The 18,739-nt window shown below is 44.1% G+C and overlaps 1 protein-coding gene across 1 annotated transcript in view; it reads left to right on the top strand.

The window, feature by feature from the left end:
- The window catches only part of jazf1b (JAZF zinc finger 1b), a 183,224-nt gene extending 177,376 nt beyond the window's left edge, over positions 1-5,848 (top strand). The window contains exon 5 of the mRNA XM_052016205.1: positions 3,793-5,848. Coding sequence (XP_051872165.1) covers positions 3,793-3,969 — 177 coding nt within the window. The 3' untranslated portion in view covers positions 3,970-5,848. The remainder of the gene's footprint in view (positions 1-3,792) is intronic.
- Positions 5,849-18,739: the final 12,891 nt, after the last annotated feature.

Below are 18,739 nucleotides of genomic sequence, written 5' to 3'. Positions count from 1 at the left end.
GAAAGCTATACAATTACATAAAGCCCTGCATTATGTGGAGAATTTTCCCTGAATCTACAAACCTTTTATCACTCTCTCAAAGGAAGACCCAATTTACAGCCAACATGCCTGAGCAAATTTTTGGTTACACTCTTCCGATGTCTCCTTCTGATTTGTGACCCAAGACTGTTTTATTACACCCTGGGATGTTGTTATATATCAAAATAACTGCCAATCTTTATAGCCATAACTGTGATGGTAAGGATAGTAATTATAGTATAATTATCAAGTTTTTTATATCTCTACATCTCCCTTTATCTACAACATTTTGCCTTGTGTATGAAGTATGCCCTCAGAGGTGGGAATTTGGAATAACTGTCGTTGAGGTTTGCAAACATAAAGCTATACTTTTCATTCCAAAGAAGCAGAATTCGTATGAGTACAAAGATCGAAACTGTGTTCAAATCCTTTAAAATTGTCAATTCCTGTGTTGTCTCTTCTGACAACATTAAAAGGAGAACAAAATATACAAAGAATAAAAATGATCTATGCAGCAGTACAGATTAAAAGTCAGATCTTTGTACTCATACCAATTCTGTTTGGTACAAAGTACGAAAAGCCTTCTTACCCTTTTGCGATTAGGTCCTGTGGTTTATGAGAATCATGAACACATGGTTAAAAGTATTCTGGTCTGATTGAATATACAGTAATGCTTGAGGCTGAAGGGACACTGGAAAGTGGGAGCTTGTAAAGGCATAATTCTTTGTTCAGGAAGCAAACAGTCCATGGCCTTCTCACAGAAAGATGATTTCCCTAGAGACTACCAAAAAAGCGTTGAGAAGAGCAGCTCCTCCAGCAAAAAAAAATCCTTCTCATTTGCTATATCCTGTCTGCACTTTGTTTGACAGCTAGTCTTTTCTTAATTGCCCCATAATTCCTGGTTTGCTTCTGGAGTCTCTCAGCACTCATCTGAAATCCAGGAGGGCTGTCTCACTGATACCTTGCACACCATTAGTGTGTGAGCAGGCAGGCCTGGGAATGAATTAATGATAGCTGGTGGTCTTGATAAAATGGAGAAGGGTAATGATGCAGGCATAAGAATCAGCACCATCCAATATTGTAGATAAGATTAGGCCAAACTAATCTTAATTAGAGAACACATTTGTATTCTACAATACCTGTATTATTGGACCTGTTTATAGAGAATATACGAATTGATGTGGTTCAACACTTTTACTTACATGGAGCTCTTAATGTCCACAAGATCCTCAAAGTGCTTCACTTTTGAAGTAGTAGCAAAACATGTCATTTATGGGTGCATAAACTGTAATGAAATAAGTGGCCAAATGTTTTGTTTTCAGTGATGTTGAAGGATCTGTTGAGGTCAGACAGCAAAGAGAATTGCTCCTCTCAAAGTAGTGTTGGATCTTTACAATCTTTGAGGAAGTGTAAAGTACATACACCTGACCAGCAGTAATATCCCTTCTCTATTTTCTCCACTACAAGGAGAAGCTTCTCCATATTTACCCTATCAAATGTATATAAAACACCTTGATCAGATGATTCTTCAACCTTTATATTCAAAGAAGTTGGCAAGTTTTACCTAACTAGTAATCAAATGAAAAAGCTTCTCACTGTAAGATGATTTTTTTTTTGAAACCCCACTATTGTGACTTCTCACAACAGGAACAATTGGTGCTGAAATGGAGGTAGGTTGTTCAGGGGGTTAATGCTGTAATCCCTCCCCCTCATCGTTTTTACTTTGTTGGCTTCAGCTAGGGAAAGTCACAATGCAGAAAACATGCACTTCATTTCAATCGCAAAGTCTGCCTAGGCCGATGTGACTGCTGGCCTGTCAGTAAAAGCTGTTGGGGTAGAATTCAAGCCCAAGAACATATAAGATGCCACATGCATGAGCAAAAAAGTGGGGAAAATTGGGGTTGCATGACTTACCTCTTATTTGTGCCAGGCCTTGATTGACAGATCTGCAAAACTATTGCAAATTCCAGGTCAGGACTACTCATTCTGCAAAAAAGTGTTTTCTCAAGTCACTGTTTTTTTGGCTGCGACTTTAAATCTGTGTCCTCTGGTTCCTGGCTCTTCTGCCCCTTGGGAACAGTATCTCTTTTTCACTTAGTCTAAGTTAATGCACCCCAGGTTTAAAGTGCTAGAATGATTTGTGCTTGTTCGTAAAATGTAGCAGTGTACTCTGTTCCTGCAGATCATCTTGATTTGAACAGTGATGTAGACTTGCATCAGGTGTTTAGTTTTTATACGTTACCAATTAATTACAACAGAGAAAGGTCGTTTAAAGCAGTAGTTAATCTTGATTTTTATTTTAGGACTGAAGGAAAATGTTTCTCGATTTATTAATTTTTTTACTTAATCCTTCTTCAGTGTTTTGATTAAACACACTGCTATTATTCATTTTGGTGAAAGTATTAATGTATTTCTAGCATTCTTATTGCTTTGAAAGCTCGAAGTCCATGATACAAAATGGGTAGTGGTGGCCTGGAAACAAAATGGACTTAATAACAGGAGACAAAGTTGTGTTGTTCAGTTGTATTTTGGGCTGAAAGAAAGAGGGCATTGATGCTCCCTAGGCATCTGTACTAAGGCCACTGCATTTCTTTTTCGTGTATTAACTGACTTGTGTTTCATTGTCTGGGGAAGTGTTTCAGTATTTTCAGATCGTAAAAAAAGTTGGCAACAAACTATAAGGAGCACAATTCTAGTGGGCATGCAGGAAATGAGAGAGTTGGGTGTATATATCTTTTAATGTTGCGGGGCAGGTTGAGTAAGTAATTCTGTAATAAACAGCTTGCAGGAACCTGCACTCTGCCTACAGAGATACGAGTACAAAAGCAAGGAAGTTATATTCAAGAGACACAAGAGACTGCAGATGCTGGAAGTCTGGAGCAACACACAAAGGAGCTGGAGGAACTCAGGGACGTCCTGATGTAGGGTCTCAACCCGAAACTTCGACTGTCCATTTCCCTCCATAGGTGCTGCCTGACCCACTGAGTTCCTCCAGCTCCGTTGTGGGAGGTCGTATTCAGCTTCTGCTCAAACACTGGTTCAGTTAGGGATGTTGCAAAGGCCAGAGAAAAGGTGCGGAAGACATGGTCCTGTGGATGAAGGACGTAAGTTTTAACATTTATTTTCTTTTTCATTCTCTTTATTATATCTACAGTAGAAAATCAGAGTTGTTACAATACAGGATGTGGTTATTTGGTTCAATAAGGTACACCGACGCTCTACATACCTCCAGTGTATCCACGTGATAAACTGGAGAAGCAGAGTTGTTCTCTGCAGAGCAGAGATGTTTGAGAGGTAATTTGATGGAGTTTCAAACTCATGAAGGGTCTAGACAAAGTGAAATAGAGAATGAATATGTGATGAAAGCAGGTTCCATCATCATTCAGAAGGGAATCGGACAAATACTTGAAGGAGACAGAGTTGTAGGGCTACCAGAGTGTCTGAGTGTCACATTTGCAGAGCGTCAGCGTACCTCTGAACCAAATAATCACATCCTGTGTTGTAACAACTCTGATTTTCTACTGTAGATATAATAAAGAGAATGAAAAAGAAAATAAATATTAAAACTGAGGATGCATCAGAAAAATTCCAGAATTAAAAGGCAGTCCTTAGACTGGTTGATTGGTTTGCGAGTTTTACCTTTAATTTGGGATCGCACTGGAATTTCTTATTTTTAATGAATGATATGATTTTGAACAGTGTTTTCTCAATCTTCTTTACATTTGTGCCTTTTCAACTGAATTGCAACTTAATTTGGCTTTGTTTCCTCAACAGAATGTAAACGGTATAAAATACCACGCCAAGAATGGTCATCGCACCCAGATACGTGTCCGCAAAGCATTCAAATGCCGTTGTGGGAAAAGCTACAAGACTGCACAGGGCCTGAGGCATCACACCATCAATTTCCATCCTCCAGTGTCTGCTGAGATTATCAGAAAAATGCAGCAATAAACATATATCCATTTGTGTGTATAATATATACTATATATACACATACATAAATGAAATATGTATATTTGCTGGCTGGGCTATACCAACGAATCCAGAGCCACACCAGCAGTTGCAAACTGACCCATCCTCTAAAATGGAATCAGCAACCTTTCAAACACTACTTGTTTCAGCTTTTTTAAGTGTGTGCTTACATTTGTTTTGTACCTTCTAGAATGATGTATCTTTGGATTGAAGAGTACATGCTTTTGTACACATGTACATCTGCTCATTGTACCTATAATCCATTGTTATTTCATAAGGTGCTAAAAATATTTTGTCAAATCTGTATGCTGCCAATGTTCACATTTCGTCATGTTTATATGCAGTGAATACATTGACTTATTTTATAGCTGTTGTATCTTCAATTTGTTCTTTTTATAATTTATGGTTTTATTGCCTTGATATGTAATTCAAAAGCTGGCTGACCAAAGTGGACCCTATGAGCTGTAAAATGCTTCTGGTTATTTGGAAGATGCAGAGGGAAGTTTAACATCTGGCATTAGTGTAAAGTAGTTTATCTGGCTGCCTATTATAAATCTTTCTTCATTTCTTTATCCATTGACTACAAAAAGGATAAAAAATTAATAGAAAGATATAATGTGCTGTCAGTCTGAAAAATCACTTGTTTCCTTCTCCAGGCATAATTTAAAAATAACTCCACTGTCTGTAACTTGCTTACGATTTGTTTCAGGCATGTTTGCAATCTTTCGGTTCACATCAGCAAGCATTTGTAAATGTCAATGTGGAGTAATTTTGTGGATACTTAGTACAGTAAAGATACATCAGTGTGGGAAATATGTTGACGTCTCTGCTGCATGTAAAGCTACAAATTTACAAATCTTTATTAAAATTATTGGACTAGTGGGATATGTGCAGGGGCTTTGCACATTACTTTTTGAACAAAATATGTATTTTTTTTAATGTACACTCCCCCTCCATGAAATATTTGGTAATTTGTTATATTAAAATTAATAGTTTTCCTGTTATATACCACTTTGAATATGTTCTTGTTATGTGGAACTGAACAACTTCATCACAATTGATGAAGTTTATAAGCACTTTGTAATTACCTGTTGCAAGTAGAGTTAAATATTTCTCTGTTGCCAATTCCTGCAACCACTGTGCCTGCGTGTGCCTGTGGTTGCAAAGAGAAAGCATGTTACGGAGGTGGTTAACTGATTTTTTTTAAAATTAAGCCTCCTACTCATGGTTACTGTATTTTTGTGAATTTCTCTTGTATTAATAAGCTCATCAATGCCTTGTAACTGAAGCTCATTGCATTCCATTTGTAATTGTTAAGCTTTCAACATGGTATCACAGTGCCGCACGTGGAGAACTTTGGCCATTCTAGCCTTACAGATGGTGAAGTGTTCTGCTTGGAGAGCAAGGATAAAATTTGGTCTTTTCTAGTCTTGTTGGCTTATTGACAGGAGATCATAATAGTCTGTGCCCTTCTTGGTACTGCTCCATAAAAAAAAAAGTGGAAACAGCATTTTGGATGTCAAAACACCCATAAAGTTGTCATCAGTGCATGTAAATTCTTGATTAATAACTACAATAATTACATTCTACAAGTATTTACTTCTACCTTGTGGCAGTATTAAGGAACATATATAGATGGGGTTTCTTTGTTGTGTATAGCAAATTGTATCGTCAAGTCTGTAAAGTGCGCTCTAAATTATATTTTTCATATGTTCTACCGGGAGGACGTAATGTTACTTTATTGGAAGTAAGGTTGAGGTGTGAGCAACTGAAGGCAACGAGATAAATCACACAAAAAGCTGCTTTCTAACTGTAAGAAGTCACAATTAAATAAATAAAAATTCCTTTGACTTAACAATGACTTGTCACCTTCAGAACAGTCACATCTAATAGGGGGAAGATGGGTTGGGGAAGTGGAGGGAGGAACGGGGATGTGGAGGGGGAGGAGAATTGGTGGGGTGGAGGTTGAGAGGGGACAGAAGGTGAATGGGATGCAGAGGGTGGGAATGAAGGGGAGGGGGAGGGGGAGGGGGAGGAGGAGAGAGGGGAGGGAAGGGGGTAAGGGGGAGGGGTGAAGGGGAGGAGGGGGAGGACAGGGAGGGGGAGAGGGAGGAGGGGGAGGGGAGGGAGCAGAGGAGGGAGGGAGGGGAGGAGAGAGAAAGGGAGAGGGGAGGAGGAGAGGGAGGGAGGGAAGGAGGGGGGAGGAGAGGGAGGAGGGAGGGAGGGGAGGAGAGAGAAGGGGAGAGGGGAGGAGGAGAGGGAGGGAGGGAAGGAGGGGGGAGGAGAGGGGGAGGGAGGAGGGGGGAGGAGGGGGTAGGGGGTGAGGGGAGGCAGATAAGGGTGGTAAGGGGAGGGGTGACGGGCAGGGGGAAGGGAGAGGAGGAGGGGAAGGAAGGGATGAGGAGGAGTGGGAAGGGGATTGGGGAGAGGGAAGGGAGAGGGGGATAGTAGGAGAGGGAGGGGAGAGGTGTTGGAGGGGAAAGGGTAGAGTGGGGATTAGAGACAGGCTAGAGGAGGAGGCAGTCGCGGGGAAAGGGAGGGAGCAGAGTGTGTGTGGAGGGGTGGAATAGATTGAGCAGAAGAGGTGAGGGAGGGTGTTGGGAGGAAAGAGTTGGGGAGAGGGGTGGGGATAGGAGAGGGCTAACGGGAATGTCAGGGAAGGTTAATCACTGCAAAAATCAGTGGAGCCTCAACCATGGGTCTGGTGATGGAAGCGGCATCGAGCATGCCGTCCAGGTGCACCTATTCACCATGTGTGGGTTTGGGTTTCTCAGCACCACTCAGCTGCTGCCCCCTTCCCAGTGAGGGTCACTGCCCTCGAGCGTGGCAGAATTTGACCGAGTGTAGCATCGAGGTGTTGTAGTAGAACTAAAGTCAATGGGCATCACAGGGAAAACACTCCAGTGACTTGTGCGTCACACAAAGGAAGACGGTTGCCATTGCTGCAGGTCAATTATTCCAATCACAGGACAACCCTCTTCCACTGCTCCATCACTGACCTTCCTTCCACCACAAGGCCAAAAGTGGAAGTGTTTACTGATGATTACACAATGTTCAATTCCATTCCCACCTCCTCAGTTAATTGGGTATCTCAGGCTTGCATGCAGTAAGTCCCAGGCAACATTCAGACACTTGCTAATAAGTTGCAAGGAACATTCGCACCACTAAAGTACCATTGTGCCTCTTAGCTACTGATCCCCTTCCCAATTCACTGCATCCAGCTGTTCCTGTCCATCATCATCTCTCTTTACCTTTCTCTGTAAAATTGCCCCTCAGATACGAGGCCATGCCAACACCACTGTGCCTGCTTCTATCACCTCTCCTTGATCTATTCTGCATCTGTTAACATTACCCCAAAGTTCCAAATTAAATCCAATCATCTATCACCTCTCTGCTGGTAACCTACACTGAGTCACACTCCATCACCACCGATGTATAAATGTTCACATTACCTGTTTCAGATCCCCCTATGATATCAGCACTGTTTACCAGCTCCCACCCGCCAACTCCTCAAAATCCTGTATTGCCCCAACTCTGGCTTCCTTGCAATGTTTCCACGTTGCCTCACCAAACACAAGTCAACACTCAGGCATTCGCTGATATGTTGCAAGGAACATTCACTCCACAAAAGTACCAGGCAATGACCATCTCACAGTCACTGGCTTTACCGTTACCCAGATGCCCACCATCAATATCCTGGGGGTCACCCTTGACAAGAAATGCAGCCGGGCCAGCTACATAAAATACTGGAAAAACTCAGCCAGTCAAGCAGCATCTGTGAAAAGAGAAACCAGTTAATGTATCAGGTCGATGACCATTCATCAGAAGGTTAACAACACTCGAGAAGTTCCAGGACAAAACAGGCTGCTTGGTTAGCACCCAACTGTGATCCTAAACATCCACGCCCTCCACTACTGGTGTACAGTGGCTGCGATATGGACTGCAGTTACTCACCCAGTTTACTACCCGTGGCACCTCCCAAACCCTTGGTCTCCACCATCATGAATAGTGACAGCAGGTGCACAGGAACGTCATCCCCTGCAGGTTCCTCTCCAAGCTGCACACCATCCTGATTTGGAAGTATTTGCCAGTCCTTCACTGTTGCTTGGTCTAATTCCTGGAACTCCCAAGCCTGCTGCGCTATGAGAACACCTACATCAGAAGAACTGCAGTGACTCCAGCAGCAGCTCACAACCACCCTCAAGCTCAGTTAGAATGGGCAATGCATAGAATCATCGTCCTACAGCATGGAAAATGGCCTTTCGGCCCAACTGGTCCATGCTGACCAAGATTCCCATCTAAGCCAGTCCCATTTGCCTGATATCCCTGTAAACTTTTCCTATCCATGTATCTGTCCAAGTACCTTTTAAATGTTGTTAATGTACCTGCCTGGGTGAAAATAAAGTCCTTTAGGTTCCTATTAAATCTCTCCCCTCCCACAAACCTACGTCCTCTAGTTCTTGATTCCCCAACCCTGGGAAAAAGACTGTGTGCAGATTCATACTGTCCACGTCCCTCATAATGGACCTTCCTCCATCACCTCTTTAATTCAGTAAAATGGGACCCCTTCCTCGACCACAGCCAGAGTATTTCTAATGTGGATTCTCATTCTGTCACAACTAACAAAGTACTTTCGTAATGCAACACCATTGTTATATAGAAAATGCAGCAGCCAATTTAGACAGAACAAGCTTCCCACAATTGGTGCTAGGAGAAAGGTCAAGTAATCTTTAATTAATGTTGGTTGAGTGATAAATATTGGGTTGGACACCACAATAACTGGTGATCTATTTCAAAGCAGTGGAATCTCTTCTAGCTGCCTGAGAGTGTGGAAGGGGCCACCTGAGAGAAAGGATTTGGGACAGTGAAGCACCCCCTCAGCACCACGTTCTGGTATATTACCCGTCTCCCTATCACGTGTGGCGCCTCCCCTTCCCAATTCACTGCATTGAGCTGTTCCTCTCCATCACAATCTCCCTACTACTTCCTCTGTAAAATTGCCCCTCAGATATGGACCCAGGCCAACACAACTTTTATTACCTTCATACTCAACTGCAATGCTCTCTCTTCTTCTGTTCTGCATCGGTTACCTTCACCCTAAGGTTCCAAATTAAATCCAATCATCCATCACGCCTATGTTTGGTAACCGACATTGACTCAGCTGCAGCCTTCCTACTCCTGAAAATCCTGCATTGCCCTACCTCTGGCCTCTGACACATTCTCAGTCATTGCCTCACCACTGGCAGCTATGTCTTCTGTTCAGACCCAAAACTCTGAAATACATGGAATAGAAATGTAATTGCAAAATAACTATGGACTGGTGAGTGGAAGAAAGGCCACATTGTGATCAGTTCAGCAAATTAGGTATTAAGATACACGAAACAAAAGTGATGAGCAAAGTTGCAAGCAAAGTACTTTAACTCGTTAGTGAGACCACAGTCAAACTGTTGTCCACTTCAACTTCAAAGGGCAATAAAGTAATGCAGAAGACATAACCTAGAGATCGTTCTAAAACTTGGAACATGTTACTATCTTCTACTGTGCACACTACAGAAATAAGAATCAGATATTTAGTGTTCAAGAGACTTGGAGATTAAGTTAAAATGTGGGAACAACTAAAAAAAAATTGAAAATCAAAAAAATTGCAGGAGCTGGAAATCTGCAATTAAATCTGAAGATACTGGAAATACTCTGCAGGTCAGGCAACGGCTGTGGGAAGAGAAAATGAAGCAGGCGTCACCTCATTCCACCGATGCTGCTTGACCCGCTAGGTGCTTTCACCTATTTTTAAGAAGAACTCTTATTCTATTAGGCATTGTGAAAACGTTTTAACTGGAGTACAGAGATGAAATATGGCTTGATCCATACAGGCCAAGATGACCCTCAGATTTAGTTGCAGTGCCTGGGTGGACACAACCTAAAGCTGTGGTGTAGTTGGACTGACTGGCTGGAGTTCCCATTCCCAGTTACTGCACAATGATCCGTGCAGGAAGCCCATGCACCTGATCAGGCCCAGAAATAGTTCCAATGCTTCTCATAATCAGTGCCATGGAGTCGTGCAGCATGGGAATGGGGGAAACAGGGGACTGCAGATAACAGCTCCACTGCAAAGTCTCTTCAAGGATGCCCACTTTGAAGAAGTTTTCTTCCTCTCTTCGACGGGAACTTCGTGAGTCCCTCTCTCACTGCTCCCCCTCTGTGATCTCCTCTGCTCTCCGGCTCCTCGACCATGAGCTAACTCTGTCCCTCCCCTGCACCTGCCCATCACTATCTCTTACCTGTATCTACCTTGTGCCCACCCCGCCTCCCCTCTTCTGTCCACCTATCACTGCTCTGCTTTTCCCTCCTATACATTGGGCTTCCCCTTTTCCTATCTTCAGTCCTGAGGAGGGGTTCTGACCCGAAACGTTGACCGCCTGCTTTTCTCCACGGATGCTGCCTGGCCTGCTGAGTTCATCCAGCATCATCGTGTTTTGGGAAGCAAGATGGCACCGGAGCGTGGCAACTCGTTGCAAGCTGCTTTCTACACATTACCCTTACTATAATCGTTCTCCTCAATGCACTCTGTACTAACCCAATGTAACTGCACTGTGTAATGAATTGACCTGTACGATCAGTATGCAAGACAAGTTTTTCACTGTACCTCGGTACAAGTGACAATAATAAACCAATACCAATATTTCAGCATGGAAGTGGGCTTTTCCGTCGACTGAGTCCATAGCCAACCATCAAGCACCCATTTACACTAATCCTCCACTGACTGCATTTCTCAACAAATTCCCTTTGAGCGAAATACTTTGAGGTAAATGACAACGCTTTTAAATCAGCAAGCTTCATGTGACCAATGGCATTCTTCTTGCTGTGTTCTGGAACTCAGCAAAGAGATGACTCAGAATCAGGTTTATTATCACTGACATATGTTGTGAAATTTGTTTTGTGGCAGCAGTACAGTGCAAGACGTAAAAATTACTGAGACACAAAAAATTCTGCAGATGCTGGAATCTGGAGCAACACACAAAAAGTGCTGGAGGAACTCAGCAGGTCAGGCAGCATCCGTGAAGGGAAATAAACAGTCAATGTTTTGGGCCGAGACCCTTCATCAGGACTCCTGACCTGCTGAGTTCCTCCAGCACATTTTGTGTATTGTACATAAAAAGTACTATAAGTTACCAAAAAAAAGTGCAAACGAAGGATAATCAGGTAGCGTTCATGGACTGTTCAGAAATCTGATGGTGGAAGCTGTTCCTCATATGTTGAGTGTGGGTCCTCAGGCTCCTGTAGACACCAGGTAGAATCTAGTGGAAGTTGATGGGAATGTGGGGAGAATAAGATGAGATTTGGTAGATTAGTGTAAATGGATGGTTTTTGGTTGGAGCGGGCTCAATTCTGTCCTAAATGACTCCAGGACTTCTGGTCCAGCATCCATCTTGACCACATGGTGATCTGCAGCCTCCAAACTGAACAGCTTTTCTCATCTAAGACCCCACAAAGCAACTTAGGTAGTAACAAAACAAAATTGGAAGGGAAGAAATGTAAACTCACACAAAAAAGCGTTTGAAATCACTCTGGCCATTCTGGGGAAGAGCAGCCAACTCGGGCACAAACCCAATGTCCAGATGGAAGGAACTGAGACGCGAACATTGCAACACCCCTCACCACTGACCCCACAGCAGCCATCCTTGCCTCAAACTACCAAGAGAGTAGACAGCCCTCAACAGACTCCGCACGGGCCGTGGGCGAGGTGGTTACAACTTCATTAACGTAATTGGCTGGAGGGCTCAAAGTGTGATTTTGGCCACAGGTCCAAAACTGTAGGACACATCGGACCGGACTTTCGGCTGACCTGCGAGTTGTCCAAAACTGTCTGATTGGAAGACTCAACCCTTGAACGGTCTTCACAGTTGGGTGTGCTCCCCATCCCCGAGGTCACTGGCTGTCAAAGTTGTCCAAAGGGCTCCAGAACTTGTTACAGCTAGAAAGGCCCTGGAACTACTGAGGAACATACTGTCATGATACGTCAGTCCTCGACCTCCTCCACTGCCAGGAGAATTCCAAGCGCAAACTGGAGGAACAGCACCTCATTTTCTGTCTTGGAACCTTGCAGCCTAACGGCTTGGACATTGAATTCTCCCACTTTAGGTAATCCCCACCCGCCTTCCCCACACACACCCCCACCCCCACCACCACGCTTCTTCTCTTCTTCCCTTTCCTAGACTGCTTTTCCCCCTCTCTCTCCTCACCTTCGACCCATCCCCCATTGGATCTGCTCTCCCCTCATCCCCCGCACCTGCCTATCACTATCTCTTACCTACATCTACCCATCACCACCCTGTGCCCACCCCGCCTCCCCTCTTTTATCCACCTATCACTGCTCTTCTTTCCCCTCCTATATATCGGGCTTCCCCTTTTCCTATCTTCAGTCCTGAAGAAGGGTCCTGACCCGAAACGTTGACCGCCTGCTTTTCTCCACGGATGCTGCCTGACCTGCTGAGTTCACAAGATCACAAGACAAGGGAGCAGAAGCAGACCATTCGGCCCATCGAGTCTGCTCCAAGGAAAAGGGAAAAAAGAAATGAGAAATGGGGAATGGGGGAAGAAGAAAAAACCTATTCTAATCCCAATTTCCGGCCTTATCCCCATATCCCTTGATATCCTGACTATTTAGATATCTATCTATCTCCTCCTTGAACGCCCCCACTGATCTGGCCTCCACTGTTGTATGTGGCAAGGAGTTCCACAAATTCACCACCCTCTGGCTAAAGAAATTTCTCCTCATCTCTGTTCTGAAACTGTACCCTCTAATTTTAAGATTGTGCCCTCTGGTCCTGGACTCACCCACCAAGGGAAACAGCCTAGCCACATCTACTCTGTCCTTTCCTATCAATATTTTAAATGTCACTATGAGGTCTCCTCTCATTCTTCTGTACTCCAGTGAGTACAGTCCAAGAGCCGACAAACGCTCCTCATACGTAAGCCCTTTCATTCCTGGAATCATCCTCGTAAATCTCTTCTGAACCCTCTCCAACGTCAGCACATCCTTCCTAAGATGTGGGGCCCAAAACTGCGCACAATATTCCAAATGAGGCCTCACTAGTGCCCCGTAGAGCCTCATCAACACTTCCTTACTTTTATACACTATACCTCTCGAAACGAATGCCAACATAGCATTCGCTTTTTTTTACCACCGATCCGACCTGGTGGTTAACCTTTAAGGTATCCTGCACGAGTACCCCCAAGTCCCTTTGTACTTCTATACTTTGAATTTTCTCTCCTTCTAGATAATAATCTGCCCGCTTATTTCTGCTTCCAAAGTGTACAACTGCACATTTCTCAACATTGAATCTCATCTGCCATTTCCTTGCCCATTCTCCTAAACTATCTAGGTCTTTCTGCAACCTTCCTATCTCCTCAACACTCCCTACTCCTCCCCCTATCTTGGTGTCATCCGCAAACTTAGCCACAAAACCATTTCTTCCATTATCCAAATTGTTAATGTACAAGGTAAAAAGGAGCGGTCCCAACACCGACCCCTGCGGCACACCACTAGTAACCGGTAACCAACCAGAACGAGATCCTTTTATTTCCACTCTTTGCTTCCTGCCAACCAGCCAATGCTCCACCCATTCTGTTATCCTACCCGTAATTCCATCTTATTAATCAGTCTCTTGTGAGGCACCTTATCGAAAGCCTTTTGAAAGTCTAAATACACAACATCCACAGCCTCTCCCTTATCCACCCTACCTGTGATTTCTTTAAAAAACTCCAATAGGTTGGTCAGGCAGGATATTCCCTTCACAAAACCATGTTGGCTAGAACCTATCTTGCCTTGCGCCTCTAGGTATTCCGTAACCCCATCCTTGAGGATAGATTCCAATAATTTTCCCACCACTGACATCGGACTAATAGGTCTGTAATTTCCTTTATGCTGCCTCCCACCTTTCTTATACAACGGAACTACGTTTGCGACCCTCCAGTCCTCCGGAACCGTGCCGGAATCTATCGATTCCCGAAAAATTATCACCAATGCCTCCGCTATCTCTAAAGCCACCTTCTTCAGAACCCGGGGATGCACCTCATCCGGTCTGGGAGACTTATCAGTCTTTAGCCCATTTAGTTTTCCTAGCACCTTCTCCCTAGTAATCTTAACTGAACTCAGTTCCATTTCGTGAGACTCCTGACTAACCGGCACATTGCTGATGTCCTCCACGGTGAAGACTGATGCAAAATATTTATTCAATTCCTCTGCCATCTCTCTATCGTCCATTATAATGTCTCCTGCACCGTTATCAATTGGTCCTATATCAACCCGTGTCTCTCTTTTACTCCTTATGTATTTAAAAAAACTCTTAGTATCCTTTCGAGTGTTATCCGCCAACTTCCTTTCATAATTCATCTTTTCTTTCCTAATGACCTTCTTAGTTTCTTTCTGCAGGTTTTTAAAAGCTTCCCAGTCCTCTGTTTTCCCACTAATTTTTGCTTCTTTGTACGCCGCCTTTTGCTTTTATTTTAGCCTTCAGCTCTCGTTATCCACATTTGTGCCTTTTTTTCCATTCAAAACCTTTTTTCTTGGAATATATCTATCCTGCATTTTGCTTATTTCCTGTAGAAATTCCTTCCATTTCTCCTCGGCTGTCCCTCCAGCCAGCTAACTCTTCCAATCAATTTGGGCCAACTCCTCTCTCATACCAGCATCATCGTGTTTTCCATCCAGATTCCAGCATCTGCAGTCCTTTGTTCCTCTCAACTACTGAGGATGGGTTTGGGTTTGGGTTTGGGTTGTAAACAGAGTAAACCAATTCCCAAAATCTAATCCTGCGGGGAATATTGATTCAAGACCCCTGGAACGTTTAAAATGTGACAGCAATGTTTACTTTTGATCTGTAACAAGACGCCGTTCCCAGCAACTCCGCGGCCCACCCCCGGCTCCCATCTCACTCAGTCGGGTACATTTCTGGTGCCAAGGTGCAGAATATCATCAACTCCGCGTAAAATGATCCGCTGCATAATTACGTCTTGCAGGTCTAAGTCCGGGAGTCTACTTGGTGACGCCAGTAGTTACATATAGAGAAGCGGGTCGAATGCACGACACACACGTATAAACTGATATCATCTACCATTCCAGTTTGTAGCCTCCAGGTCCCTACTGACAGTGGCTGCAACTTAACACTTGGAGAACTTAAAAATGAACTGTTACTTCCCACAATAAGAAGCAAACTGAAGAGTGCGATTCTTATCTTACCCCGTTGTGGTGTGAAGTTCTCCTTCATATCCAGCGGCTACGGTGCAGTGGACCACACCGTACCAGCTACTCTGGTCTTTACTACATCTCCAGGGCTCTACCTGCCTGTGGAGTATCACTAACATTCAGCTGACACTGGCTGCTGCAGATAGAGAACTCCATCGTGCGCCGGACACGCTGCATTTTCTATTCGTTGTGCAGATGCTTCACCAAGCGCTTTACTGAGCTATTTGCCACAACAGGCACTCTCCAACTGGCACTCCCGAGACCTTTACCTGTTCCAGGTGTGCCGACTCAGGTCAACGCTGCCAGCATTGACGGGGGCGGGAGTCTGGGCTGAGATCTACTCGGGGGTCACGGCGAGGCACTCCACGAGTGGGGGAAATACCGAAGTCCTGTCTCCTCACACCAGCGTGTACCTCGTTTCTCTCCATGGCGTTGTGTGGGTTGGCGGACAGGACTTGGATTTCACATTGAATGTACCACCACAGGTGTTGAGCAAGTTGTATGATATACAAGCAGACGGGTAGTTTTTAAATGGGTCGCAGGGAAAGCACGGTCAAGGTAGCAATGCAGAAATGTATTGGTAGGTATTGGTTTATTATTGTCACTTGTACCCAGGTACAGTGAAGAACTTGTCTTGCATGCCGTTCGTACAGATCAATTCATTACACAGTGCATTGAGGTAGTACAGGGTAAAAACAGTAACAGAGTACAGAGTAAAGTGTCACAGCTACAGGGAAGTTCAGTGCAGGTAGACAATAAGGTGCAAGGTCATAACAAGGTAGATTGTGAGGTCAAGAAGAAAACATCCTATCTGGATGTATCACAGCTTGGTAGGGTAACTGCTCTGCCCAGGACCGCAAGAAACTGCAGAGAGTTGTGGACACAGCCCAGCGCGTCACGGAAACCAGCCTCCCCTCCATGGACTCTGTCTTTACCTCTCGCTGCCTTGGTGAAGCAGCCAGCATAATCAAAGACCCCACCCACCCAGGTCATTCTCTCTTCTCCCCCCTCCCATCAGGCAGAAGATACAGGAGCCTGAGGGCACATACCACCAGGTTCAAGGACAACTTCTATCCCACCGTGATAAGACTATTGAACGGTTCCCTTATACGACGAGATAAAATGTATTTCAGATCCTGGCGTGACAATGTATTTAGAAAGCTCATGAACAAAAGGTTACTGACCAAGTGCCGGTAAACGAGCTGAGATGATTGGATTGGGATTGCACTTGGTCATCGTGGATACTGTACATTAGGTATCAAAATCAACCTATAATGATGAAAATGGAAACAATATTTATAACACTTTGAAGTGATATCAAATGAAAATCAGAGTTAATCAGAAGGTGCCTGGCCATGGGAATGCCTCACATTTAGACAATTGTAGTTTCTTGGCTCATTAAATACTACAAACATTGAGGGACTGTTCAACATTTCATGAATGGAGAATGCTCTCACTTGTGAAGAGATTTTGCTGGGAACGGATAAAATTAAGGCAGGCACAGTAGTGTAGCGGTTAGTGTAACGCTATTACAGCGCCAGCGACCCGGGTTCAAATCCAGCCGCTGTCTGTAAGGAGTTTGTACATTCTCCCCGTGTCTGCATGGGTTTCCTCCAGGTGCTCTGGTTTCCTCCCACAGTCCAAAGACATATGGGTTAGGAAGTTGTGGGCATGCTATGTTGGCGCTGGAAGCATGGCGACACTTGCAGGCTGCCCCCAGAACACTCTACACAGAAGATGCATTTCACTGTGTGTTTTGATGTACATGTGACTAATAAAGATATCTTACTTGAGAGACTGGGACCTTTGATTTCTGCCTAAAACAGGTGTAAAGTTGGGGGGTGCGGGAGTCCCATATCTCCTACCCAAAGCTGATGTTGGAAAAAATAGATCAGGCCTCAAAGAAACCAGTGCTAGGTTGCTGATTCCAAATGTGTGCTCGTTGTGTAAGGCTGGGAAATGGCTGGCACTCATGTTGAGCTGATTGAATGGTTGTGCTGGGGAGGAGAATGTGCTCACCAACCAGCATGTTTGGAGTCTAGGGCTACACTTCAAAACTATTTGTCATTTAACTTGTTAATGTGTCCTGATATCATGGGGGCGCCTTACAAATCCAAATTATTTTTAAACTTCCATACTTATGTCCATACTTCAGTTCCCTCCCAAATTGAAAACGGCGTCAGAAAGCCCACAATACAGCAACAGGATAAATAAGAAATGATCAGCTAACTGTTCAAAATTGCCCTTATTGCCCCCAGCTTCTTTATATGGATTGTGACACCCAATTCCTGTACTGAGGCTGGAGAGTTGGAGGTTCCAGCTCATTTCTGGCCTGAGTTTCCTCCTTCCTGCACTGAAATCAGTGCCTGAGACTGACGTTCAACAGCCCTCTGATTTCTCTCTGGTCTGGCTGTTTTTCTTTTGCGAGCCACATCAGTCATTTCAGCAAAATATCAGGCCGCCAAAGTCACACTGTATCCACCAGATAATCACAGTGTATTTTCAAGAGTAGTCACTTCCCAGCAATTAGGATCAATTCACTGAGCCAGCCTTTCCCAATCCATGGCACAAAGCCCACGTTAGCACATGTCCAAGAAATCAAATAACTGCACATACGTGACATCCAATCTGCTATTTTCCTAATCCACGCACCCCAGGAGCACATCAGCTGGTGATACTCTTCACAATCACAATCAGTCAGTGTGCATTAACACCACATTCATCAGCACAGGTTCACAATAGGGAAGAAACAATAAGCCAAGCAGATTCCTTTTCCCAGGACAGGGCACTGAGAGAAATTAAGGTTTCTTTATTAGTCACATGCACATCGAAACACACAGTGAAGTGTATCTTTTTGCGTAGAGTGTTCCGGGGGCAGCCTGCAAGTGTCGCCACACTTCCGGCGCCAGCATAGCATGCCCACAACTTCCTAACCTGTACGTCTTTGGAATGTGGGAGGAAACCAGAGCACCTGGAGGAAACCCACACAGACACGGGGAGAATGTACAAACTCCTTACAGACAGTGGCAGGAATGGAACCCGGGTTTCTGGCGCTGTAATAGCGTTACGCTAACCGCTACACTACCATATGTTCACACTAAGAAAATGAAGCAACGTATGTACCAAAGATCAGACTTTCATAGTCTATATGGCCCAATGCCATGCCATTACCTTCACAGATACCGACATTTCAAAACATGGTAGTTTGCACCATAAATATCCAAACTAACAATGTCATCACAGTCAAAAAGTGTTCAGCCACTTCTAATTCAGTTCTTATTTTAAGTGTACTGCTAAACATTAAGTCTCAATGTATAGGATCAGCCCTCAATCAGACTATGTCAAGGAGCAGCCACTATAATCTCATTTGCCCTGACCTGGAATTACTATTGTCTAATTCAACTAGATAATGGTTCTATATAGTCTTTGTATTTATGAAGATTATAGAATAGAATGAGATCATGATGCAATAGAAATCGCTGTGTCCTATCTCCAACCTCAGAA

This window comes from Pristis pectinata, chromosome 5, assembly GCF_009764475.1.
Source record: "Pristis pectinata isolate sPriPec2 chromosome 5, sPriPec2.1.pri, whole genome shotgun sequence".
Classification (NCBI taxonomy): domain Eukaryota; kingdom Metazoa; phylum Chordata; class Chondrichthyes; order Rhinopristiformes; family Pristidae; genus Pristis; species Pristis pectinata.
Note: the sequence above shows the minus strand (reverse complement) of the source record. Positions and strands in the feature narration are given on the sequence as shown.